We start from the raw sequence: 27,991 nt of genomic DNA on the forward strand, positions 1-27,991 counted from the left end.
GAAAGGCCCACAAACAAACAGCAACTGAAAACCACCGTAGTGAAGGCCTGGCAGAGCATCAAAAAGGAGGAAACACCGCGTCTGGTGATGTCCATGAGTTCAAGACTTCAGGCAGTCATTGCCAACAAAGGGTATTCAACCAAGTACTAAAAATGAATATTTTATTTAAAATTATTAAATCTGTCCAATTACTTTTGGTCCCTTTTAAAACAGGGTGGCACATGTTAAGGAGCTGAAATTCCTAAACCCTTCATCCAATTTTAATGTGGATACCCTCAAATGAAAGCTGAAAGTCTGATCTTCAACTGCACCAGAATTGTTTTGTTTAAAATTCATTGTGGTAATGTCTATAACCAAAATTAGAAAAATGTTGTCTCTGTCCAAATATATATGGACCCAACTGTAGTTGCCCCATATAAAAAAATGGTATTGCAAATTTAGTTGAAAAAATAAGAAATCGCTGGTCAACTTTTAACCCTTATAACTTCCTAACAAGTAATAATTATGTTTCCAATATTGTGCTAATGTAAAGCAGACATGTGGGTAATGTTATTTATTAACTATTTTGTATGATATGACTCTCTAATTTAAGGGCATAAAAATTAAAAGTTTAAAAATTGCAAAATGTTAAAATTTTTTGCCAAATTTCCTTTTTTTCACAAATAAACGGAAGTCAAATCGAATAAATTTTACCACTATCATAAAGTACAATATGTCACGAAAAAACAAATCTCAGAATCACCAGGATCCGTTGAAGCGTTTCAGAGATATGACCTCATAAAGCAACAGTGGTCAGAATTGAAAAAAATGGCCTGGTCAGGAAGTTGAAAACAGGCTTCGTGGTGATGGGGTTAATACATTTAATGTGTAGACACCAGTACATGGATTTAGATAATAGCACTTTTGCACTTTATTTACTATCCATATTGGTCTCCACATTAATTTAAATCATCCATGGTAATTATTTATTACAATTTTTGATTTATATATTGTTCTGTCTCCGCCATCTAATATTGTTACCCTGATTATCTGTTTGCATAATTGCAGGTTTCTCAGTATAGATGTTCATATCTTTATTTGTTTTTAGTGCTTTGGCTCCCTCTAGCGGTCAGAGTTATGTTGACAGTTCAATCTTCTGTGTTTGTATTATCGATGTCTAATTCTCCTCCTCCTTTGCAATGCATTATGGTAGCTCAGCCTCCATTTCTCTCCATTTTTTCCTTTCACTTTCCTCAGTCTGCCTTCAAGGAAATACGCTTCACTTCATCCCCCTTGCGATTGCATTGCCGCTATGTCTTTATGCTTCCTATAGATATTTCTGCTCCATATTAGCCTAGTTTAACCAGTTGTACTCCTAGTTCAGTTACTAGCTTTCTAAATGTTATGCATAATGTACATCACGTGTAGTATGTATCTGTTCTATACCATGCACTGATTCTATGTACATCATTGTTCACAGTTTCACCGCATCAATATACCACTACGTTTAACCCCTTCATGACCCAGCCTATTTTGACCTTAAAGACCTTGCCGTTTTTTGCAATTCTGACCAGTGTCCCTTTATGAGGTAATAACTCAGGAACTCTTCAACGGATCCTAGCGGTTCTAGATTGTTTTTTCGTGACATATTGGGCTTCAATTATAGTGGTAAATTTAGGTCAATAAATTCTGCGTTTATTTGTGATAAAAACGGAAATTTGGCGAAAATTTTGAAAATTTCGCAATTTTCACATTTTGAATTTTTATTCTGTTAAACCAGAGAGTTATGTGACACAAAATAGTTAATAAATAACATTTCCCACATGTATACTTTACATCAGCACAATTTTGGAAACAAAATTTTTTTTTGCTAGGAAGTTATAAGGGTTAAAATTTGACCAGCGATTTCTCATTTTTACAACGAAATTTACAAAACCATTTTTTTTAGGGACCACCTCACATTTGAAGTCAGTTTGAGGGGTCTATATGGCTGAAAATACCCAAAAGTGACACCATTCTACAAACTGCACCCCTCAAGGTACTCAAAACCACATTCAAGAAGTTTATTAACCCTTCATGTGCTTCACAGCAGCAGAAGCAACATGGAAGGAAAAAATGAACATTTAACTTTTTAGTCACAAAAATCATCTTTTAGCAACAATTTTTTTATTTTCCCAACGGTAAAAGGAGAAACTGAACCACGTAAGTTGTTGTCCAATTTGCCCTGAGTACGCTGATACCTCATATGTGGGGGTAAACCACTGTTTGGGCGCACGGCAGGGCTTGGAAGGGAAGGAGCGCCATTTGACTTTTTGAATCAAAAATTGGCTCCACTCTTTAGCGGACACCATGTCACGTTTGGAGAGCCCCCGTGTGCCTAAAAATTGGAGCTCCCCCACAAGTGACCCCATTTTGGAAACTAGACGCCCCAAGGAACTTATCTCGATGCATAGTGAGCACTTTGAACCCCCAGGTGCTTCACAAATTGATCCGTAAAAATGAAAAAGTACTTTTTTTTCACAAAAAAATTCTTTTAGCCTCCATTTTTTCATTTTCATATGGGCAACAGGATAAAATGGATCCTAAAATTTGTTGGGCAATTTCTCCTGAGTACACCAATACCTCACATGTGGGGGTAAACCACTGTTTGGGCACATGGTAAGGCTCGGAAGGGAAGGAGCGCCATTTGACTTTTTGAATGAAAAATTATCTCCATCGTTAGCGGACACCATGTCGCGTTTGGAGAGACTCTGTGTGCCTAAACATTGGCGCTCCCCCACAAGTGACCCCATTTTGGAAACTAGACCCCCCAAGGATCTTATCTAGATGCCTAGTGAGCACTTTAAACCCTCAGGTGCTTCACAAATTGATCTGTAAAAATGAAAAAGTACTTTTTTTTCACAAAAAAATTATTTTCGCCTCAATTTTTTCATTTTCACATGGGCAATAGGATAAAATGGATCATAAAATTTGTTGGGCAATTTCTCCCGAGTACGCCGACACCTCATATGTGGGGGTAAACCACTGTTTGGGCAATCGGCAGGGCTTGGAAGGGAAGGCGCGCCATTTGACTTTTTGAATGGAAAATTAGCTCCAATTGTTAGCGGACACCATGTCGCGTTTGGAGAGCCCCTGTGTGCCTAAACATTGGAGCTTCCCCACAAGTGACCCCATTTTGGAAACTAGACCCCCCAAGGAACTTATCTAGATGCATATTGAGCACTTTAAACCCCCAGGTGCTTCACAGAAGTTTATAACGCAGAGCCATGAAAATAAAAAATAATTTTTCTTTCCTCAAAAATGATTTTTTAGCCTGGAATTTCCTATTTTGCCAAGGGTAATAGGAGAAATTGGACCCCAAATGTTGTTGTCCAGTTTGTCCTGAGTACGCTGATACCCCATATGTGGGGGTAAACCACTGTTTGGCAGGGCTCGGAAGGGAAGGCACGCCATTTGGCTTTTTAAATGGAAAATTAGCTCCAATCATTAGCGGACACCATGTCACGTTTGGAGAGCCCCTGTGTGCCTAAACATTGGAGATCCCCCATAAATGACCCCATTTTGGAAACTAGACCCCCAAAGGAACTAATCTAGATGTGTGGTGAGGACTTTGAACCCCAAAGTGCTTCACAGAAGTTTATAACGCAGAGCCATGAAAATAAAAAAATAAAAATATTTTCTCAAAAATGATCTTTTAGCCTGCAATTTTTTATTTTCCCAAGGGTAACAGGAGAAATTTGACCCCAAAAGTTGTTCTCCAGTTTCTCCTGAGTACGCTGATACCCCATATGTGGGGGTAAACCACTGTTTGGGCACATGCCGGGGCTCGGAAGTGAAGTAGTGACGTTTTGAAATGCAGACTTTGATGGAATGCTCTGTGGGCGTCACGTTGCGTTTGCAGAGCCCCTGATGTGGCTTAACAGTAGAAACCCCCCACAAGTGGCCCCATTTTGGAAACTAGACCCCGAAAGGAACTTATCTAGATGTTTGGTGAGCACTTTGAACCCCCAAGTGCTTCATAGAAGTTTATAATGCAGAACCGTGAAAATAATAGATACGTTTTCTTTCCTCAAAAATAATTATTTAGCCCAGAATTTTTTATTTTCCCAAGGGTTACAGGAGAAATTGGACCCCAAAAGTTGTTGTCCAGTTTCTCCTGAGTACGCTGATACCCCATGTGTGGGGGTAAACCACTGTTTGGGCACACGTCGGGGCTCAGAAGGGAAGTAGTGACTTTTGAAATGCAGACTTTGATGAAATGGTCTGCGGGCGTCACGTTGCGTTTGCAGAGCCCCTAGTGTGCCTAAACAGTAGAAACCCCCCACAAGTGACCCCATTTTAGAAACTAGACCCCCCAAGGAACTTATATAGATATGTGGTGAGCACTTTGAACAGACTTTTACAACGCAGAGCCGTGAAAATAAAAAATAATTTTTCTTTCCTCAAAAATTATGTTTTAGCAAGCATTTTTTTATTTTCACAAGGGTAACAGGAGAAATTGGACCCCAGTAATTGTTGCGCAGTTTATCCTGAGTATGCTGGTACCCCATATGTGGGGGTAAACCACTGTTTGGGCACACATCGGGGCTCGGAATTGAGGGAGCACCATTTGACTTTTTGAATACGAGATTGGCTGGAATCAATGGTGGCGCCATGTTGCGTTTGGAGACCCCTGATGTGCCTAAACAGTGGAAACCCCTCAATTCTACCTCCAACACTAACCCCAACACACCCCTAACCCTAATCCCAACTGTAGCCATAACCCTAATCACAACCCTAACCACAACCCTAATTCCAACCCTAACCCTAAGGCTATGTGCCCACGTTGCGGATTCGTGTGAGATTTTTCAGCATCATTTTTGAAAAATCCGCGGGTAAAAGGCACTGCGTTTTACCTGTGGATTTACCGCGGATTTCCAGTGTTTTTTGTGCGGATTTTACCTGCGGATTCCTATTGAGGAACAGGTGTAAAACGCTGCGGAATCCGCACAAAGAATTGACATGCTGCGGAAAATACAACGCAGCGTTTCCGCGCGGTATTTTCCGCACCATGGGCACAGCGGATTTGGTTTTCCATGGTACTGTAAAGCTGATGGAACGATGGAACACTGCTGCGAATCCGCAGCGGCCAATCCGCTGCGGATCTGCAGCCAAATCCGCACCGTGTGCACATAGCCTAATTCTAAAGGTATGTGCACACGCTGCGGAAAATGGGGCAGATTCGCAGCAGTTTCCCTTGAGTTTACAGTTCAATGTAAACCTATGGGAAACAAAAATCGCTGTACACATGCTGCGGAAAAACTGCACGAAAACGCAGCGGTTTACATTCCGCAGCATGTCACTTCTTTCTGCGGATTCCGCAGCGGTTTTACAACTGCTCAAATAGAAAATCGCAGTTGTAAAACCGCAGTGAAATGCGCAGAAAAAACGCGGTAAATCCGTCATAAATCCGCAGCGGTTTAGCACTGCGGATTTATCAAATCCGCAGCGGAAAAATCCGCAGAGGACCAGAATACGTGTGCACATACCAAAACCCTAACCCTAGCCCTAACCCTAGCCCTAACCCTACCCCTACCCCTACCCCCAACCCTATTCTAACATTAGTGGGAAAAAAAAAATTCTTTATTTTTTTATTGTCCCTACCTATGGTCATTTATTATTTTTTTTATTTTGATCACTGAGATATAATCTATCTCAGTGATCAAAATGCACTTTGGAACGAATCTGCCGGCCGGCAGATTCGGCGGGCGCACTGCGCATGCGCCCGCCATTTTGGAAGATGGCGGCACCCAGGGAGAAGACGGACGGACCCCGGCGGGGGGATCGGAGCATGGGGGGGTGGATCGGAGCGCGGGAGGGGTGGAACGGAGCACGGGGGGGTGCATTGGAGCATCGGGGGGTGGATCGGACTGCAGGGGGGGTGGATCGGACTGCAGGGGGGGTGGATCGGAGTGCAGGGGGGGTGGATCGGAGTGCAGGGGGGTGGTTGGAGCACGGGGGAGGGTGATTGGAGCATGGGGGGAGCGGACAAGAGCACAGGGGGAGCAGAGCACAGGACGGAGGGGAGCCGGAGCAGTGTACCGGACAGATCGGGGGGCTGGGGGGGCGATCGGTGGGGTGGGGGCACATTAGTGTTTCCAGCCATGGCCGATGATATTGCAGCATCAGCCATGGCTGGATTGTAATATTTCACCCGTTATAATAGGTGAAATATTACAAATCGCTCTGATTGGCAGTTTCACTTTCAACAGCCAATCAGAGCGATCGTAGCCACGGGGGGGGGGTGAAGCCACCCCCCCTGGGCTGAACTACCACTCCCCCCTGTCCCTGCAGATCGGGTGAAATGGGAGTTAACCCTTTCACCCGATCTGCAGGGACGCGATCTTTCCATGACGCCACATAGGCGTCATGGGTCGGATTGGCACCGACTTTCATGACGCCTACGTGGCGTCATGGGTCGGGAAGGGGTTAATAAAGCACAGACTCAACCACAGTCTCCTTATTGGACCCCGGTATAGCGGTTTAGCTGACTGTATAGCTACGTATGAGCCTGCCTCAGCTAGTGAGGACAGAACAGTGAAACGGCAGCCATCCAGCTAGTGGGATTCAAGTCACCGGCTACTCAGAGACTAAATACAGCTGCAGCAATCTTTGTACAGCCAAGCACTTTCCCAAGACACCATGTCTCACAAATCACATAGGACAAGATCTGTTACTTCCGTCTCCTCAAAGACAACATCCATCAGCAGCGTGGTCGCCATTGCCCGCGCAAATGCTGAAGCCGCCAAAATACGAGCGAGCTTTGCTGACCAAGAGATGCAACTTAAATTAGAAAAGGCACGCCTAGATGATGAAGAGAGAAGGTCATGCTTAGAGAAAGCACGCATAGATCATGAGAGAGCCGACCAAGAGAGAAGGTCGCAGTTAGAGAAAGCACGCATAGATCATGAGAGAGCCGACCAAGAGAGAAGGACGCAGTTAGAGAAGGCACGTGTGGATGCCGCCTTAGAAAGCCTAGCAGCAAAAAGGGAAGCTGCCGCAGCCCTCGCGGAAGCAGAATCGCTAGAAGCCGTGCAAAATCCCAAGCTGCATAGCCAAAGCAGTACGTCGAGTCTGGAGTTTCCACTGCAAGACTCACCACAACACACATCTCAGTATGTTAATGAACTTCCTGATCCAAACTATAACCCTGAACCAGTACCAAAACCAGAATACGACACCTCCAGCGAAGTGAGCGAGAGTCGTCACGAGGCTCAGGACAGAAACAAACTTGAAAATGTGAGGCAAAACAACTCTGCTAATGACTACCTTGCCCCTCATCAGGTAACCAACGTGGATCACCCTGCTGACACACCGTACATCAAGCCGAAGCAATACGACACCGGCTGGCGCCACCATGAGGACACTAACAGGTACGAACGCACCTCACATCACTATCAGGGTGACCCATCACCAGCATACTCTGCTGACAACCAGTTCATGACAGAATTTGCCAAGTTCTTCACACGACGTGAACTGGTTGCCAAGGGACTCATGAAATTCACTGACCGAGCTGAAGGTTACAGAGCTTGGAAAGCTTCCTTCCAAAATGTCATTAGAGACTTGGGGCTACAACACAAGGAAGAGATAGACCTTTTAGTCAAATACCTGGGAGAAGAGTCAGTCAAACACGCAGTAAGGATCAGAGACATTAATATAAACCGCCCTGAGACTGGCCTCAAAGAGATCTGGAAAAGGCTGGATGAGTGTTACGGCTCAGCAGAAGTAATAGAAAGAGCCTTGTTCAAAAGAATTGATGACTTTCCTAAAATATCTAACAAAGGTCTCCAGAAACTTAGAGAGCTAAGCGACTTGCTAAAGGAAGTCCAAGTTGCCAAATACGAGGACGAACCCTATAGTCCAGAAGTTGCCCTACAATCTACAGGAGAGGTGGCTCACACATGGTTCCACGTACAAATACAAACACAGCGTTCCATTCCCTCCCTTCTCCGTTTTTGTAGACTTCATACACCAACAAGCGAGAATTAGAAACGATCCCAGCTTTGACTTTGCAATACCATATGCCACACCATCACCACCTGCAAATCCACGCAGAACATCTGTGGCAGTACACAAGACTTATGTTTCTCCTCCAGATTCTAATTACAGGTCTGCTGGCTGCTCCCAATCAGAGACAAAGGTGCAGGACCCTGACAAGCAGTGCCCACTTCATCAGAAGCCTCATCCTCTCCTGAAATGCAGAGCCTTCAGAGGAAAATCTATGCCAGATCGCAGAAGCTTCCTGAAAGAAAACGGTATCTGCTACAAGTGCTGCTCGTCCACAACTCATCTCGCCAAGGATTGCAAGGTCAGTGTAAAATGCACAGAATGTGGCACAACAGATCATAACACCGCTCTACACCCTGGCCCAGCTCCATGGAGTACTCAAAACACGCCAGCTGACAGTGAGCATGGCGGGGAGGAAAGGAACACTGATACAGCTACGCCAGAGATCACTTCACAATGTACCGAGGTCTGCAAAGGGACAATAGACAGTAGGTCCTGTTCAAAAATATGCCTCGTCAGAGTATACCCAAAGGGCCATAGAGACCAAGCTGTAAGACTGTATGCTATCTTGGATGATCAAAGTAATCGATTCTTGGCTAGATCAACATTCTTTGACCTATTCAACATAAAAGGGCCAAGCACTCCCTACTCCTTAAAGACGTGTGCAGGTACTGTGACAACAGCAGGCAGGAAAGCTACTGACTACCAGATCGAGTCCTTAGACGGACAATTCTGCCTACCGCTACCCACGATCATCGAATGTAACCAGATCCCAGACAACAGATCTGAAATCTCTACACCAGATGTAGCAATCCATCACGCTCACTTAAAACGAATAGCACACCTTATACCGGAACTCGACCATCAGGCCCAGATAATTCTGCTGTTGGGGAGAGATATCCTGCAAGTTCATAAAGTGAGACGTCATATCAATGGACTCCACAATGCTCCCTATGCCCAAAGGCTAGACCTAGGATGGGTCATAATTGGCAACATATGCTTGGTACGCATGCACGCCCCATCTTCTGTGACAAGCATGCTGACAAATACATTGGAGAAAGGACGTCCATCTCTGTTTCAACCTTGTAACAATGAGTTCCATGTCAGGGAACTGCCACACAGCATCCAACTGCCCAACCATCTAATAGACTTTACTCACGACAGCAATATAGTGTCGGGAAGCTATGAGGATCAGTTAGGGTGCACAGTCTTCCAGAGAACTAAACAGGACAACCAAGTGGCAATGTCGGTAGAGGACAAGTTGTTCTTAGAGGTAATGGACAAGGGACTCGTTAAAGATGAGACCAACAGCTGGGTCGCACCTCTTCCATTCAAAACCCACAGACCACGTCTACCGAACAACAGAAATCAGGCATTACAACGTTTCTCCTCTCTCATTCGTAATCTGCAAAAGAAACCAGAGATGAAAGATCACTTTTTCTCCTTCATGTCAAAGATTTTTGAAAACCATCACGCAGAACTAGCTCCCACTCTCAAAGACTCTGAAGAATGCTGGTTCCTACCCATGTTCGGAGTATACCACCCTAAGAAACCAGGCCAGATCAGAGTCGTGTTTGATTCCAGTGCTAAATTTAATGATGTCTCCCTGAATGACATTCTACTGACAGGACCAGACCTCAATAACAAACTACTGGGTGTACTTATGCGCTTCCGTAAGGATTCCATTGCCTTCATCGCTGACATCCAGCAAATGTTCCATTGTTTCCTTGTGAGAGAGAGAGACAGGAACTTCCTAAGATTCTTCTGGTACAGAGACAATGATCCTACTAAAGAAGTCACAGAGTATCGCATGAGAGTGCACATCTTTGGCAACAGTCCTTCACCTGCAGTCGCCATTTACGGACTCAAAAGGTCGGCTCAGGAAGGAGCAGAATACGGAGCAGATGTCAGACAATTCATAGAAAAGGACTTTTATGTCGACGACTGTCTAAAAGCCATGCCTTCAAATGAGACTGCCATCAGTCTTTTCAGGAGAGCTCAGGACATGCTTGCCTGCTCGAACCTTGGGCTTCATAAAATAGCCTCAAACAGCCAAGAACTCATGGAAGCATTCCCTTCTCAGGACCTATGTAATGGTCTCAGAGACCTGGACCTGGGGTCAGACCCCGCACCAATGCAACGCAGCCTCGGGCTTCTCTGGAATCTACAATCAGACACTTTCACCTTTCAGGTCAGCCAGGAAGAAAGGCCTTTCACACGTAGAGGCGTCCTGTCTACCATCAACAGTCTGTATAACCCCTTGGGTTTCGCAGCTCCTGTTACTATACAAGGCAAGGCCCTACTAAGAGACTTAACTAGGGAAACATCTGACTGGGATGCACCTCTGCCACCTGATAAGAGGATCCAGTGGGAAGAGTGGAAGAACTCGTTAGCGGCACTCTCCAACCTGCATGTGCCAAGACCGTACACCCCTGTGCCATCTACTGAGATACAGATCCAAAGACTGTACGTATTTGCAGATGCTTCTGTCAAAGCAATTGCCGCTGTTGCCTACCTCAAAACTGTAGACTCTAAGTGTCAGTGCCACATTGGTTTCGTCATGGGAAAGGCCAAACTCGCACCACAACCAGAGCACACTATACCCAGGTTAGAGCTTTGTGCCGCAGTCTTAGCCATTGAGTTAGCAGAGTTCATCGCATCCGAAATGGATATCGACCTGACACAGGCCAAGTTCTACTCAGACAGCAAAGTAGTCCTGGGATATATCCACAACGAAACCAGGCGGTTCTACGTTTATGTCAATAACAGAGTGCTCCGAATCAGTAGATCAGTTCATCCAAAGCAGTGGCATTACATACTCACAGATCAGAATCCCGCGGATCATGCAACTAGAGCAGTTGACGCAAGTCGACTAGGAAGCACAACGTGGCTCTCGGGACCAAAACTATTGTACATTGAGGAATGTTTTAAAGACACCTTTGAACTAGTAGGAGAGGACTCAGATGCTGAAATCCGCCCTCAGGTGTCTACCCTTCATACAGTGACCTCTGTTATCCAGCTTGGATCTTGCAGGTTCGACAGATTCTCAAGTTGGAAGTCACTTACTCGAGCCATTACCTGCCTGACTCATATAGCTCGCTCATTCAGGACCACCAGAACTCGTGACATGGAAAAATGTAAAGGAGCAGCGAGGCTTACCCACGAAAGCCTAATCACCTTCATGGCTGAAGCTGCAGCTATAATCAATGCAAGACCCCTGGTTCCAGTTCCTAACGACCCTGAGGAGCCCTTGTAATTGACTCCATCTACTTTACTTACCCAGAAAACAGGACTGTCCAGTGCCCCTCCAGGAGGATTCAGCGCGAAGGACCTCTACAAGCGCCAATGGAGACAGGTACAAAGTCTTGCAAATACTTTCTGGGACAGGTGGCGCAAACAATATTTGTCTACCCTGCAGCCACGGACGAAGTGGCAATCTACTAAACCTAATCTGAACATAGGTGACCTTGTTCTTGTGAAAGACTGTCAGATTCACCAGAATCAGTGGCCACTTGGCCTAGTTACCGCAACGTTCCTGAGCAAGGACGGCAATGTCCGCAAAGTTGAGCTAAGGATGACCAAAGGGAATGAACCTAACACATTTTCCAGACCGGTATCTGAACTGGTCCTATTGTTGCCTTCGGAAGAAAGGAGTAGTGACATCCGTTGATGCCAGACGGGGAGTGTTCTGTCTCCGCCATCTAATATTGTTACCCTGATTATCTGTTTGCATGATTGCAGGTTTCTCAGTATAGATGTTCATATCTTTATTTGTTTTTAGTGCTTTGGCTCCCTCTAGCGGTCAGAGTTATGTTGACAGTTCAATCTTCTGTGTTTGTATTATCCATGTCTGATTCTCCTCCTCCTTTGCAATGCATTATGGTAGCTCAGCCTCCATTTCCCTCCATTTTTTCCTTTCACTTTCCTCAGTCTGCCTTCAAGGAAATACGCTTCACTTCATCCCCCTTGCGATTGCATTGCCGCTATGTCTTTATGCTTCCTATAGATATTTCTGCTCCATATTAGCCTAGTTCAACCAGTTGTACTCCTAGTTCAGTTACTAGCTTTCTAAATGTTATGCATAATGTACATCACATGTAGTATGTATCTGTTCTATACCATTCACTGATTCTATGTACATCATTGTTCACAGTTTCACCGCATCAATATACCACTATGTTTAATAAAGCACAGACTCAACCACAGTCTCCTTATTGGACCCCGGTATAGCAGTTTAGCTGACTGTATAGCTACGTATGAGCCTGCCTCAGCTAGTGAGGACAGAACATATATCATATATCTATTAACTCATATATGAGTGTCGCGTCGAACTGCGTCTGTTGCACTACCAGTCATTTTTCCCAACCCACAATTTTTTATTCCTTTGTATTTGACCAATAAAGTTGTATATTTTATTAATCTATTTTGGACTTGTATCTTCATTTTTTTATTTTCTTTTGCTTGTGAACAGTTGAGCAAGTTGAAGATTAAATAATCTCTAAAAACCTAAAGGTAGATGACACAATTTTCTTCATATTTTAGGCAAAAAATAAATATTTTGTCATTTTTTACATTTTAAAAATTGTAAAGGGATAATGGGCCAATGCAAATGTTTGGGCACCCTTGGAGATTTGTGTACTCAGATAACTTTGACCAAGGTTTCAGACCTTAATTAGTCTGTTAAGGTTATGGCTTGTTTACGGTCATCATTAGGAAAGGCCAGATGATGCAAATTTCCCAGCTTTATAAAAACTCAGCCTTCTCTAACCTTGTGCAAAAAAACAGCAGCCATACATTCTTCTAAGCAGCTGCCTAGCACTCTGAAAACAAACGGTGGAGGCCCACAAAGCGAGAGAAAGCTATAAGAAAATAGCAAAGAGTTTTCAAGTTGCCCTTTACTCAGTTCAAAATGTAATCAAGAAATGGTAGTTACCAGGAACAGTGGAGGTCAAGATAAGGACAAAAATTCAGTGAGAGCTGCTCCTAGAATTACTAGAGGGCCAAATGACTGCAAAAGACCTTCAGAAATATTTAACAGACTCTGAAATTGTGGTATATTGTTCTACTGTTCAGAGACACCTGCACAAATATGGCCTCACCATAAAATTCAGCTTTAGAAGTACACAAAAAAAATCTAAGCAAGACTGATGAATTTTGGAAACAAGTCCTGTGCACCGAAGAGGTTAAAATAGAACTCTTTGGCAACAATGATCAAAGGTATGTGTGGAGAAAAAAGGGCATAGAATTTCAGGAAAAGAATATTTCGCCCACAATTAAGCATGGGGGTGGATTAATCATGCATTTGGGGTTGTGTTGCAGCCAATGGCACAAGGAACATTTCACAGGTGGCGGAATGAATTAAGTTTTTTTTATTAGATCTTGATGCTGGATTTCATTCCTTGTCAAACTAAAAAAAAGGCGTAAAACACACAAAATAAACAAAAAAAATAGGCGCAAAAGCAATGATGCATGTGTAATATTTACCTGAAACTTATGTGAAGTCCATGATTTGGGCTCATTTTCACCGGCTGATTGGTAGTTCCAATAATGTAAGGGCTATAAGTGAAGAATAAAAAACAAGATTACTAAATGTAAATGAAACAAAAATATAAACATTTGACTGTGGTATTCTATTTTTTATTAATTTGAAATTCTCTTATAATGTGTTAAGAGTTCTTAGAAGCTAGAAAGCCTGTGATAATAGAAATTCAAGATTTCAGAAAACATCACACAAGGTTTTTGAAACTGCCAGAAATTATGCTGTTAAATCATCAGCTTTACATACATACATTTTTTATCCACATTACTAAGATGTTATAAGGAGAAACCATTGACAAATTGAGACCCAAGACATTAGTTAAATGGTAACCTTCCTTTTATTTATTTTTTCTAATAAATCAATAGTACAAGGGATAATAAGAAACGTTGTAATAAATCTTATAAGATAAATACACTTCTTTCTCCTCCTGGACAGATCTTTCATTCTCAAAATTCACAATTCATGTGTAAAATCAGTCTTCAGTGAATAAAGAATTTTCCATTACTGATCTAGTAGATGACAGTTGATGCTCATAAGGTTCTATGGATAAATGCGTGCTCAGAGGGACACTTATTTCACAAGCTGGCAGGCTTAAAAGTTTAGGTCAGAGTACATATCTAAATTCTATTCCAAACTGGCTTCATTAGAATCCCTCCAAAAATAGTCATGACTCCCACTTTTTAGGCTAAACTTGGTAAAAGCAAGTGTATAAGATCAGAGGGATAAACAAGCTAAAGACAAACTTCAGCGACTATATTCCAAATGTGGGGATAAGAATGTGAACCTTCTAGCCATGGCACTCCAACCTAGGCAAGACTCCTCATGCATCATAGCTTTAAATTCACATAAAGGAACATAAATGAAAAGTTCATTTCCCAAAAGACATCCTAGAAAGAGTCCGAGGTGTAGTACGAGAATTAAAATATTGAAGGTAAATTCGCCTTTCTTTCGGATTCAGGTTGCTCCTTGAAACTTAACGCTTACAAAGCATATTTCCACCACTATCCGTAAAGAGATTTGTGAGGAGATTGATTACAATTTTACTACTTTGAAGTTGGCATCTGCTATCCAAGATCTTAAGATTGGTTAATGTTCTTGTCCAGATGGATATACCACAAAATGTTATGAATTATTCTCACAATCCCTAGAACAACTCAATAGATGAAGGTGCCCGGCCACTACACAACCTCTTGTGGCTCATATTTGCATGATTCCAAGCCAGGTAAGGTCTGTGTTATTATAGAGCAAATCCTTAATAAATATTACTGTTAAACTATTTTCCAAAATTATACTATCCCCATCCTGATGCACGAGGATCAAGTCATGTTTGTCACGAAAAAGGAAGTGAGGTACAATACTATAAAAATTCAGTCCCTGATCTCCTAAACACAAGAAGTTTCCTCTATGTCTCCTTTCGGTGGACTCTGCAAAGGCCTTCAACAGGGTCCTATGAGAAATTTTTTTTATTTAAGTGGTGAAAAAATAGCACTTTTGTGGCTAAATGAAGTTGTTATTGTCACCATTTGGTTTAAATATGCTGCTTAGATAACCTTTTTATGGCACCATAAACATAACATTTTGGCATTTGCTTACTGTAAAGGCAAATGATTTTTATATCTTGGTAGATCAGACTTTTATGAACAGAGTGATATCAAATATTTTTTTTTAATTTCATCTTTATTAAAGGGAGAAAAGTGTGTGTGATTTGAGTTTCTATATATTTTTGGCATTTTCGTTATTTGATTTTTAACTTTATTTGCTAGTATCCACCTAATTTGCATGAACAACATTGATTTATTCAGTATAGTGCTTGAGCTACACATGCAGAAATCCCCACACTTACATGTCTTGGCATGAAATGAAATGAGGCTATTAATGGTTGTATTAGAAATGTTCTCCCACTCTGACTGCACTTGGGCACGCACATCATCAAGTTCTGCTGTTGGCAGCTACCTTTGTAATTGCCAACCGATGACGGCCCAGATGTGCTAGATGGGAGACCAGTCCAGAGATGCTACAAGTCATAAGCATGCAACCTGGCGTTTTCATGCTGAAAAATGGCTCCTGGGACACCTTTGACAATTGGCTGTAGCATTGGTTTTACAACTAAATCAAAGTAACACTGAACTGTTTATGTACCTAGGATGAATATTAAAGGGGTCTGGCTATGGTATATTATGCCACTCCACACCATAATCCCAGGAGAAGAATGTTCCCCTGTGAAGGCCTCTTTATATCGTTGCCCACATGGTCTCCAGACCAGTCTCCTACTATCACTGTGTCCAAGACAAAAATGGCACTAATCGCTGAAGAGTATAGACCTTCATTTCATTCTCAATTGCCATCTTGCTCTGCAACATAAACGCTTTGAGAGCAGAGACACAAGGTCAATGAAACACTTATAACTAGATGACTGGCTACCCTTTAAGGTACTTTACAGGAATTAGCATAGAGCAGAATGAAAAAAAGGAAAATTTAAATTTTAAGACTAAAATGCTATTTTAACCCTAAATATTTAATTTTCACAAATAGAAACAGAAAAAAGCATACCACAATTTGTTACACAATTTCTCCCAATTACAGCAATACACTGTATCTGGTAATACAAACGTAATATGTGTTCATACACTGCTCTTTGGGCATACTGCAGAGGTCTAAAGGCAAGGAGGAGCATCATTTTGCTTTTGAAACATATTTTGGTGGAATGGTTTTCACTTGCCACATTGCATTGGCAAAGCCAGAGGTACCAGTACTGCGAAACCTTCCATAATTTACCATATTTTGAAAACTAAATCCTTCAAGGCACTTTGAATACCAGCTCCCTCTGTACAGATGCTCTGCAGAGCGGGCTGTCAATCATACATTAACCCTATATCTGCAGGTAAACAGTGTTTTTCAAGGTGACTGGGTCTCTCTAGCCTCTTCACGTCGTAACTAGTTTTAGTATAGTTTTAGTTTAGTTTTAGACAAATGCCCATTTTTCAAATTTCACACGTCCCAGTGATTATCAGAAAGATATTCTTGACACATAGTGCTTTTTGTTAGTGGTAAATTTAGGTTGATATGTTGATAGAATTTACCATGTGTCTAATTTAGGCTATGTTTGCATCAAAAACGCATCAACTAACAGTTCCAGCAAAATCGATGGGATTTCTAAAAATCTCATGCCCTCTGAGCTTCCATATTATTGAGAATACACTCTCCTGCAGTGCAGGTTTGAAATCTGCAGCGTGTCAATGTCTTTTGCAAATACGCTGAGTTTTCTGAGCAAACTTTCCCCATAGACTATGCGGAAAAATCTTAGGCAAAAAAGGCAAATGCGTTTTTAGTGTGTTTCTGCAGCAGAAACGCCTCAAAATGCATTTAATCTGCACCTACGTATATCAATAAAGTTTTGTCAAAGGCAAACATCAAGTATCAAAAATAAAGCAGCTTTATTTAACTCTTTCACGAAATTTGACAGAAATTTATGTTATGATCCGGAAAGGGTTCATGCAAATTCATGTAAGCGTACGTAATACCGACCATGCCGGCACAGGAGCTGTGCACGTATGATCATCGACGGGAGCTTTATTTAGAAGATAACCAAGCTTCGGCTGTCACAGCTAAGGGCACTGCCCAGGGCCATTCAACCCACAAAATGCCGTGATCAATAGTGATCGGCACTCCTGCAACGTGATCTTGGAGCCGTTGGTAGTCATAGCAACCAGAGGTTATATGATGACTCCTGGGTCTGCCAGCTATAGTGGCCAGTTAGATCATGCCAATCATGGTCTACACTCCCTGACAGAAGTTATGTTGCTTATCCATGTTATGTAAATAAAAGCTTATAACCTAAATTCATTAATTGGTTGTAAAATATTTAGAATTGAGAGTCCTCAGTTAACCCCTTCATGACCCAGCCTATTTTGACCTTAAAGACCTGGCCGTTTTTTGCAATTCTGACCAGTGTCCCTTTATGAGGTAATAACTCAGGAACGCTTCAACGGATCCTAGCGGTTCTGAGATTGTTTTTTCGTGACATATTGGGCTTTCTTGTTAGTGGTAAATTTAGGTCAATAAATTATGCGTTTATTTGTGATAAAAACGGAAATTGGGCGAAAATTTTGAAAATTTCGCAATTTTCACATTTTGAATTTTTATTCTGTTAAACCAGAGAGTTATGTGACACGAAATAGTTAATAAATAACATTTCATGTTTACTTTACATCAGCACAATTTTGGAAACAAAATTTTTTTTTGCTAGGAAGTTATAAGGGTTAAAATTTGACCAGCGATTTCTCATTTTTACAACGAAATTTACAAAACCATTTTTTTAGGGACCACCTCACATTTGAAGTCAGTTTGAGGGGTCTATATGGCTGAAAATACCCAAAAGTGACACCATTCTAAAAACTGCACCCCTCAAGGTACTCAAAACCACATTCCAGAAGTTTATTAACCCTTCAGGTGCTTCACAGCAGCAGAAGCAATATGGAAGGAAAAAATGAACATTTAACTTTTTAGTCACAAAAATTATCTTTTAGCAACAATTTTTTTATTTTCCCAATGGTAAAAGGAGAAACTGAACCACGTAAGTTGTTGTCCAATTTGTCCTGAGTACGCTGATACCTCATATGAGGGGGTAAACCACTGTGTGGGCGCACGGTAGGGCTTGGAAGGGAAGGAGCGCCATTTGACTTTTTGAATCAAAAATTGGCTCCACTCTTTAGCGGACACCATGTCACGTTTGGAGAGCCCCCGTGTGCCTAAAAATTGGAGCTCCCCCACAAGTGACCCCATTTTAGAAACTAGACACCCCAGGGATGCATAGTGAGCACTTTGAACCCCCAGGTGCTTCACAAATTGATCAGTAAAAATGAAAAAGTACTTTTTTTTCACAAAAAAATTTTTTAGCCTCAATTTTTTCATTTTCACATGGGCAACAGGATAAAATGGATCCTAAAATTTGTTGGGCAATTTCTCCTGAGTACACTGATACCTCATATGTGGGGGTAAACCACTGTTTGGGCACATGGTAAGGCTCGGAAGGGAAGGAGCGCCATTTGACTTTTTGAATGAAAAATTATCTCCATCGTTAGCGGACACCATGTCACGTTTGGAAAGCTCCTGTGTGCCTAAACACTGGCGCTCCCCCACAAGTGACCCCATTTTGGAAACTAGACCCCCCAAGGAACTTATTTAGATGCCTAGTGAGCACTTTAAACCCTCAGGTGCTTCACAAATTGATCTGTAAAAATGAAAAAGTACTTTTTTTTCACAAAAAAATTCTTTTCGCCTCAATTTTTTCATTACCACATGGGCAATAGGATAAAATGGATCACAAAATTTGTTGGGCAATTTCTCCCGAGTACGCCGATACCTCATATGTGGGGGTAAACCACTGTTTGGGCACTCGGCAGGGCTCGGAAGGGAAGGCACGCCATTTGACTTTTTGAATGGAAAATTAGCTCCAATTGTTAGCGGACACCATGTCGCGTTTGGAGAGCCCGTGTGTGCCTAAACATTGGAGCTCCCCCACAAGTGACCCCATTTTGGAAACTAGACCCCCCAAGGAACTTATCTAGATGCATATTGAGCACTTTAAACCCCCAGGTGCTTCACAGAAGTTTATAACGCAGAGCCATGAAAATAAAAAATAATTTTTCTTTCCTCAAAAATGATTTTTTAGCCTGGAATTTCCTATTTTGCCAAGGGTAATAGGAGAAATTGGACCCCAAATGTTGTTGTCCAGTTTGTCCTGAGTACGCTGATACCCCATATGTGAGGGTAAACCACTGTTTGGGCGCACGGCAGGGCTCGGAAGGGAAGGCACGCCATTTGGCTTTTTTAAATGGAAAATTAGCTCCAATCATTAGCGGATATCATGTCACGTTTGGAGAGCCCCTGTGTGCCTAAACATTGGAGATCCCCCAGAAATGACCCCATTTTGGAAACTAGTCCACCAAAGGAACTAATCTAGATGTGTGGTGAGGACTTTGAACCCCAAAGTGCTTCACAGAAGTTTATAACGCAGAGCAATGAAAAAAAAAAAAAATTATTTTCTCAAAAATGATCTTTTAGCCAGCAATTTTTTATTTTCCCAAGGGTATCAGGAGAAATTTGACCCCAATATTTGTTGTCCAGTTTCTCCTGAGTACGGTCATACCCCATATGTGGGGGTAAACTACTGTTTGGGCACATGCCGGGGCTCGGAATTGAAGTAGTGACGTTTTGAAATGCAGACTTTGATGGAATGCTCTGCGGGTGTCACGTTGCATTTGCAGAGCCCCTGATGTGGCTAAACAGCAGAAACCCCCCACAAGTGACCCCATTTTGGAAACTAGACCCCGAAAGGAACTTATCTAGATGTGTGGTGAGCACTTTGAACCCCCAAGTGCTTCATAGAAGTATATAATGCAGAGCCGTGAAAATAATAAATACGTTTTCTTTCCTCAAAAATAATTATTTAGCCCAGAATTTTTTATTTTCCCAAGGGTTACAGGAGAAATTGGACCCCAAAAGTTGTTGTTCAGTTTCTCCTGAGTACGGTGATACCCCATATGTGGGGGTAAACCACTGTTTGGGCACACGTCGGGGCTCAGAAGGGAAGTAGTGACTTTTGAAATGCAGACTTTGATGGAATGGTCTGCGGACGTCACGTTGCGTTTGCAGAGCCCCTGGTGTGCCTAAACAGTAGAAACCCCCCACAAGTGACCCTATTTTAGAAACTAGACCCCCCAAGGAACTTATCTAGATATGTGGTGAGCACTTTGAACCCTCAAGTGCTTCACAGACGTTTACAACGTAGAGCCGTGAAAATAATAAATCATTTTTCTTTCCTCAAAAATGATGTTTTAGCAAGCATTTTTTTATTTTCACAAGGGTAACAGGAGAAATTGGACCCCAGTAATTGTTGCGCAGTTTATCCTGAGTACGCTGGTACCCCATATGTGGGGGTAAACCACTGTTTGGGCACACGTCAGGGCTCGGAATTGAGGGAGCACCATTTGACTTTTTGAATACGAGATTGGCTGGAATCAATGGTGGCGCCATGTTGCGTTTGGAGACCCTGATGTGCCTAAACAGTGGTAACCACTCAATTCTACCTCCAACACTAACCCCCCCACACCCCTAACCCTAATCCCAACTGTAGCCATAACCCTAATCACAACCCTAACCGCAACACACCCCTAACCACAACCCTAATTCCAACCCTAACCCTAAGGCTATGTGCCCACGTTGCGGATTCGTGTGAGATTTTTCAGCATCATTTTTGAAAAATCCGCGGGTAAAAGGCACTGCGTTTTACCTGCGGATTTTCCGCGGATTTCCAGAGTTTTTTGTGCGGATTTCACCTGCGGATTCCTATTGAGGAACAGGTGTAAAACGCTGCGGAATCCGCACAAAGAATTGACATGCTGCGGAAAATACAACGCAGCGTTTCCGCGCGGTATTTTCCGCACCATGGGCACAGCGGATGTGGTTTTCCATAGGTTTACATGGTACTGTAAACCTGATGGAACACTGCAGCCAAATCCGCACCGTGTGCACATAGCCTAATTCTAAAGGTATGTGCACACGCTGCGGAAAACGCTGCGGATCCGCAGCAGTTTCCCGTGAGTTTACAGTTCAATGTAAACATATGGGAAACAAAAATCGCTGTACACATGCTGCGGAAAAACTGCACGGAAACGCAGCGGTTTACATTCCGCAGCATGTCACTTCTTTGTGCGGATTCCGCAGCGGTTTTACAACTGCTCAAATAGAAAATCGCAGTTGTAAAACCGCAGTGAAATGCGCAGAAAAAACGCGGTAAATCCGCCATAAATCCGCAGCGGAAAAATCCGCAGAGACCCCGAATACGTGTGCACATACCAAAACCCTAACCCTAGCCCTAAACCTACCCCTACCCCTAGCCCGACCCCTAGCCCTACCCCTACCCCTAACCCTACCCCTAACCCTAACCCTACCCCTAACCCTACCCCTAACCCTATTCTAACAGTGGAAAAAAAAAATTCTTTATTTTTTTATTGTCCCTACCTATGGGGGTGACAAAGGGGGGGGGGTTCATTTATTATTTTTTTTATTTTGATCACTGAGATAGATTATATCTCAGTGATCAAAATGCACTTTGGAACGAATCTGCCGGCCGGCAGATTCGGCGGGCGCACTGTGCATGCGCCCGCCATTTTGGAAGATGGCGGCGCCCGGGGAAAAGACGGACGGACCCCGGCAGGATCGGTAAGTATGATGGGGTTGGGGGGGGGTCGGAGCATGGGGGGGTGAATCGGAGCGCGGGAGGGGTGGAACGGAGCACGGGGGGGGTGGAACGGAGCACGGGGGGGTGGAACGGAGCACGGAGGGGGGTGGATCAGAGTGCAGGGGGGGGTGATTAGAGCACGGGGGGTGATTGGAGCACGGGGGGAGCGGACAAGAGCACGGGGAGGAGCGGAGCACAGGACGGAGGGGAGCCGGAGCAGTGTACCGGACAGATCGGGGGGCGATCGGTGGGGTGGGGTGGGGGCACATTAATGTTTCCAGCCATGGCCGATGATATTGCAGCATCGGCCATGGCTGGATTGTAATATTTCACCAGTTATAATAGGTGAAATATTACAAATCGCTCTGATTGGCAGTTTCACTTTCAACAGCCAATCAGAGCGATCGTAGCCACGAGGGGGTGAAGCCACCCCCCCTGGGCTAAACTACCACTCCCCCTGTCCCTGCAGATCGGGTGAAATGGGAGTTAACCCTTTCACCCGATCTGCAGGGACGCGATCTTTCCATGACGCCACATAGGCGTCATGGGTCGGATTGGCACCGACTTTCATGACGCCTACGTGGCGTCATGGGTCGGGAAGGGGTTAATGGCTAACTGAAAAGATGGTAACAAATTGCAAGCTTTCGAGACTACACAGGTCTCTTCACCAGGCAAAGACTAAAATAAATTCTGAAAAATCACATATTTATGCACAACATAGCACAGAGAAAAAAAAAAGGGGGAAAAACCATGGATAAGACAGGTGACATGAAGCAGAATTACCATGAGTGATAAACTAATAACAGACGCGGATTCTTTACTGTAAGAGCAGTGAGACTATGGAACTCTCTGCCGTATGATGTTGTAATGAGTGATTCATTACTTAAATTTAAGAGGGGACTGGATACCTTTCTGGAAAAGTATAATGTTACAGGGTATATACACTAGATTCCTTGATAGGGCGTTGATCCAGGGAACTTGTCTGATTGCCGTATGTGGAGTCGGGAAGGAATTTTTTTCCCCAATGTGCAGCTTACTCTTTGCCACATGGGGTTTTTTTTTTGCCTTCCTCTGGATCAACATGTTAGGGCATGTTAGGTTAGGCTATGGGTTGAACTAAATGGACTTATAGTCTTCCTTCAACCTTAATAACTATGTAACTATGAGTGATAAACAAGAGTCTGGGAATATAAACTGATGACGACCTTTGACAGTCTTAATGCAGGAATGAATGTGTTGCACGGATTTATGTCTTTTTACATCAACTAAGGAACTTGCCCCTCAGACTATGACAGAGACCCTAATTAGAGGACAATAAAACATTCCTTATCTAAGATCTGGCCCAATATTTATGGACATAACTGTTTATCACTCATGGTAATTCTGCTTCATGTCACCTGTCTTATCCATGGTTTTCCCCCCTTTTTTTTCTCTGTGCTATGTTGTGCGTAAATATGTGATTCTTCAGAACTTGTTTTAGTCTTTGCCTGATGAACAGACCTGTGTAGTCGCGAAAGCTTGCAATTTGTTACCATCTTTTCAGTTAGCCATTAAAAGGTATCAACCACTGAGGACTCTCAATTCTAAATATTTTTCTATCTACTGGCTAACACGGTACCAAGATATATATCTTTCCTGTATCCATTGGTTGTATAAATTATTCTTTTGAACGCTGAAACCCTCCAAAATGTGGTTTAGGTTAAGAAAATAAATTGGCATCAATGCAGAAATATTGATCAGTCAATGGACACAGAATGGTCAGATTTTGGCAAGACAAAAGTTTTGTCACCTGGTCATATAATCCTAGTTTACATTCTCACCTGTGCTCAGTAAATGATCGGTTAATTTGTGTGTGTATAAAAAGAAACCCAGCACCCCAGACCTTCATTTTAACTGCAACTTGAGCTCTGACAACATGCCAAAAATCCACTCTGCGACCAAAGCCTGGATTATCAAGAGGTTGAAGACCAGATCCACTGCAGAGGTGGCTGGCACCTTTAATGTGTCTCAGCGTCAAGTACAAAGAATTAAAAAAAGATTTCAAGAGACTGGAGATGTGTTTGACAAGCCCAGGTCCGACAGACCCCACAAGACAACTGCTCAGGAGGAACATTTGTTGGTTAGAAAATCCAAAGCAAACCCCTCTTCCACTGCAGCAGAGCTCCAACAGGCCTGGTCAGCTCAAGTCCCTGTGTCAACTAGAAAAGTTTGTAGGATTCTGTCTCGAAATAGCCTCCATGGTCGAATCAGTGCCCAGAAGCCAGCACTAAACAAAAGGCAAATAAAAAACGTGAGGCATTTGCAAAGTCCCACAGCCTGCTAAACAGACGGACGCAGGAAAAGTGGCAGAAGGTGGATTTCTCTGATGAATTTTCAGTAGAATTACACCACAGCCACCGCAAATGCTGCAGGAGACCTTCTGAAGCCCATATGGATCCAAAATACACCCAGAAAACAGTTAAAGGGCCACTGTCACCCCCCTCCAGCCGTTATAAACTAAAAGAGCCACCTTGTGCAGCAGTAATGCTGCATTCTAACAAGGTGGCTCTTTTAGTTTTAGGTTCAAGTATACCCCAAATAAAGCGTTTTTATACTTAGCCACAATTCCTGTCTCTAGCCAGGGAGGCGGGTCCTCACTCCCCAGCTCTAACCGCTCCTCTGCCGTCACTCCAATCTTCCTGCGCTTTCGGCGCCGCCCCCTCAGTGCTGTGTACGTTTCAAAACCGGCGCCTGCGCAGTGTACTGCTGTGCTGCGCAGACGCAGTAAGCTCTGGCCGTCTGACATCCCAGCCAGGCTTGCAGACTACGCCTGTGCGGGCATTGCGGCCAGCCACCTTTGGAATCCCCGCCCTGCACTGTGCATAATGCATAACACAGTGCGGGGCGGGGATTCCAAAGGTGGCTGGCCGCAATGCCCGCGCAGGCGCAGTCTGCAAGCCTGGCTGGGACGTCAGACGGCCAGAGCTTACTGCGTCTGCGCAGCACAGCAGTATACTGCGCAGGCGCCGGTTTTGAAACGTACACAGCGCTGAGGGGGCGGCGCCGAAAGCGAAGGAAGATTGGAGTGACGGCAGAGGAGCGGTTAGAGCTGGGGAGTGAAGACCCGCCTCCCTGGCTAGAGACAGGAATTGTGGCTAAGTATAAAAACGCTTTATTTGGGGTATACTTGAACCTAAAACTAAAAGAGCCACCTTGTTAGAATGCAGCATTACTGCTTCACAAGGTGGCTCTTTTAGTTTATAACGGCTGGAGGGGGGGGGGTGACAGTGGCCCTTTAAATTTGGTGGTGGACAGATCATGGTCTGGGGTTACATTCAGTATGGGGGTGTGCGAAACATTTGCAAGGTGGAAGGCAATATCAATAGCCTAAAATATCAAGAAGTATTAGCTACCTCTTATATTCCAAATCATAAAATAGGTCAAATTCTGCAGCAGGATGGTGCTCCATCTCATACATCCATCTCTACAACAAAGTTCCTCCAGGCAAAAAAGATCAAGGTGCTCAAGGACTGGCCAGCTCAGTCACCAGACATAAACATCATTGAGTATGTTTGGGGTAGGATGAAAGAGGAAGCTTGGAAGACAAAACCAAAGAATCTAGATGAACCCTGGGAGGCATGTACGACTGCATTCTTTGCTATTCCTGATGACTTCATTAATAAATTGTATGAATCATTGTTGAACCGCATGGATGCAGTCCTTCAAGCTCATGGAATTCACACAAAATATTAAATATGACTCTAATAGCACCACAACATTATTCACCAATGTTATGCAACATATATTTGTATTTTAAGTTAATTATTTATTTGAATATCACATTACTTTCTATGGGCAACAAAACTTTTGTCTTGCCAAAATCTGACCATTCTGTGTTCATTAACTGATCAATATTTCTGCATTGATGCCAATTTATTTTCTTAACCTAAACCACATTTCAGATGGTTTCAGCTTTCAAAAGAATAATTTATACAGCCAATGGGTGAATTTAATGTCAGGTTATACGCTTTTATTTACATAACATGGATAAGCGACATAACTTCTGTCAGGGAGCCTAAAAGGTGTTCTGTCAGTGTAACACTGACAGGTGTAATGCATTGCAAAAATACAAAAAAAGATGACAATATACCAATAAATATGTATATTTATGTAAAAAAAAGTACATACTGTATATACTCGAGTATAAGCAGAGATTTTCAGCCCTTTTTTTAGGCTGAAAGTGCCCCTCTTGGCTTATACTCGAGTCATTGTTCCAGGGGGGTCAGCGGGGGAGAGGGAGCTTCGGCTGTGGCATACTCACCTGCTCCTGGCGCGGTCCCTGCATCTCTGAACGCTGACAGCTTCTTCCAGCATTGAGCGGTCACATGGTACCACTCATTACAGTAATTAATACGTACACGACTCTACTCCCATAGGGGTGGAGCCGCATATTCATTACTGTAATGAGCGGTATCGGTGACTGCTCAACGCTGGACGAAGCTGTCAACCCCCGGAGAAGACCATCAGGGAAGCTACCAAGTAGGTGAGTATAATGGGGAGGGTGAGCAGCATTGCGCGATATTCACCTCTCCTCGTTCCATCGCCGGGCTCCGTCTTCCGTGTCCTCTGCTGTGACGCTCAGGTCAGAGGGTGCAATGACGTGGTTAGTGCGCGCCCTCTGCCTGAACGTCAGTGCAGAGGATGCGGAAGACACAGCGGCACCCGGTGGTGGAACGAGGACAGGTGAATATAGCAAGTGCCGGAGCCTGAGCGATGAGAGGTGAGTATGTCTTCTTTTTTTTTTTAATCGCAGCAACAGCATATGGGGCAAATATCTCTATGGAGCATCTTATGGGACCATAATCAGCATTTGTGCAGCATTATATGGGCCAAATATCTCTATGGAGCATCTTATGGGGCCATAATCAACATTTGTGCAGCATTATATGTGGCAAATATCTCTATGGAGCATCTTACGGGGCCATAATCAGCATTTGTGCAGCATTATATGGGGCAAATATCTCTATGGAGCATCTTATGGCCCCATAATCAACATTTGTGCAGCATTATATGGAGCACATATCTTTATGGAGCATCTTATGGGGCCATAATCAGCATTTGTGCAGCATTATATGGGGCAAATATCTCTACGGAGCATCTTATGGGGCCATAATCAATATTTGTGCAGCGTTATATGGGGCAAATGTCTCTATAGAGCATCTTATGGGGCCCTTATTAACCTTTATGCAGCACTGTATGGGGCAAATGTGTATATGGAGCATCTTATGGGGCCATTATTAACCTTTGTGCAGCATTATATGCGGCATATTTTAATATGGAGCATGGGGCCCATCATGAACTTTATGGAGCATTATATGGGGCGTATTTTGTATGGAGCATCTTATGGGGCGTATCATGAACTGTATGGAGCATTATATGGGGCTACTGATTCAATATGGATATTCAAAAACACAACCTACTGATATCTCAATTAATTTTACTTTTATTGGTATCTATTTTTATTTTTGAAATTTACCAATAGCTACTGCATTTCCCACCCTAGGCTTATACTCGAGTAATTAAATTTTCCCAGTTTTTTGTTGCAAAGTTATACTCGAGTACATACAATATATTTGGTATTGCCGCATCTGGATCAATTCGATCTATAAAACTTTCACCCTATTTAATCCCTTCAGTGAACACTGAAAAAACAAAATAAATAAAAAAAAAGTGGCTAAAAACTGTATTGCTGAAAACGCCATTATGTTTCTCACAAAAAAACAAGCCACTATACAGCGGTGCAAAAGCAATTCTTTTTTCTACAAAATAGTTTTCATTGTTTAAAAAAGTCAAAACATAAAAAAATTACAAAAATGTGGCATTGCTGTAATCGTACTGACCCAAAGAATAGAGCTGCCTTATCAATTTTACCACACGGTCAATGGCATAACCCCCCAAAAAAACTATTTATGAATTGCTGTTTATGTTCATTCTGCCTACCAAAAATCGGAACAGAAAGCGATCAAACAATGTTAGGTGCCTGAAAATGGTACCGATAAAAAAGTAAACTCATCCTGCAGAAGTGTGCGATAGTAGCCAAACATTAAAAAAACAAGATAAATCTGGTATTGCTGTAATCGCACAAAAAAAGCAAGTCCCCACTGAAGTCCATCATCTGTCAATGGTAGTATAGGGGCTTCCACATT

At 43.1% G+C, this 27,991-nt stretch overlaps 1 protein-coding gene across 2 annotated transcripts in view; it reads right to left on the bottom strand.

Annotated features, from left to right (window-relative positions):
• NAV1 (neuron navigator 1) overlaps positions 1–27,991 on the bottom strand; it is a 220,006-nt gene that overhangs the window by 52,931 nt on the left and 139,084 nt on the right. For both annotated transcript variants that reach the window (XM_069756486.1, XM_069756487.1), the window contains exon 26: positions 13,510–13,581. In XM_069756486.1, coding sequence (XP_069612587.1) covers positions 13,510–13,581 — 72 coding nt within the window. The remainder of the gene's footprint in view (positions 1–13,509; positions 13,582–27,991) is intronic.

This window comes from Ranitomeya imitator, chromosome 3 (genome assembly GCF_032444005.1).
Source record: "Ranitomeya imitator isolate aRanImi1 chromosome 3, aRanImi1.pri, whole genome shotgun sequence".
Taxonomy (NCBI): Eukaryota; Metazoa; Chordata; class Amphibia; order Anura; family Dendrobatidae; genus Ranitomeya; species Ranitomeya imitator.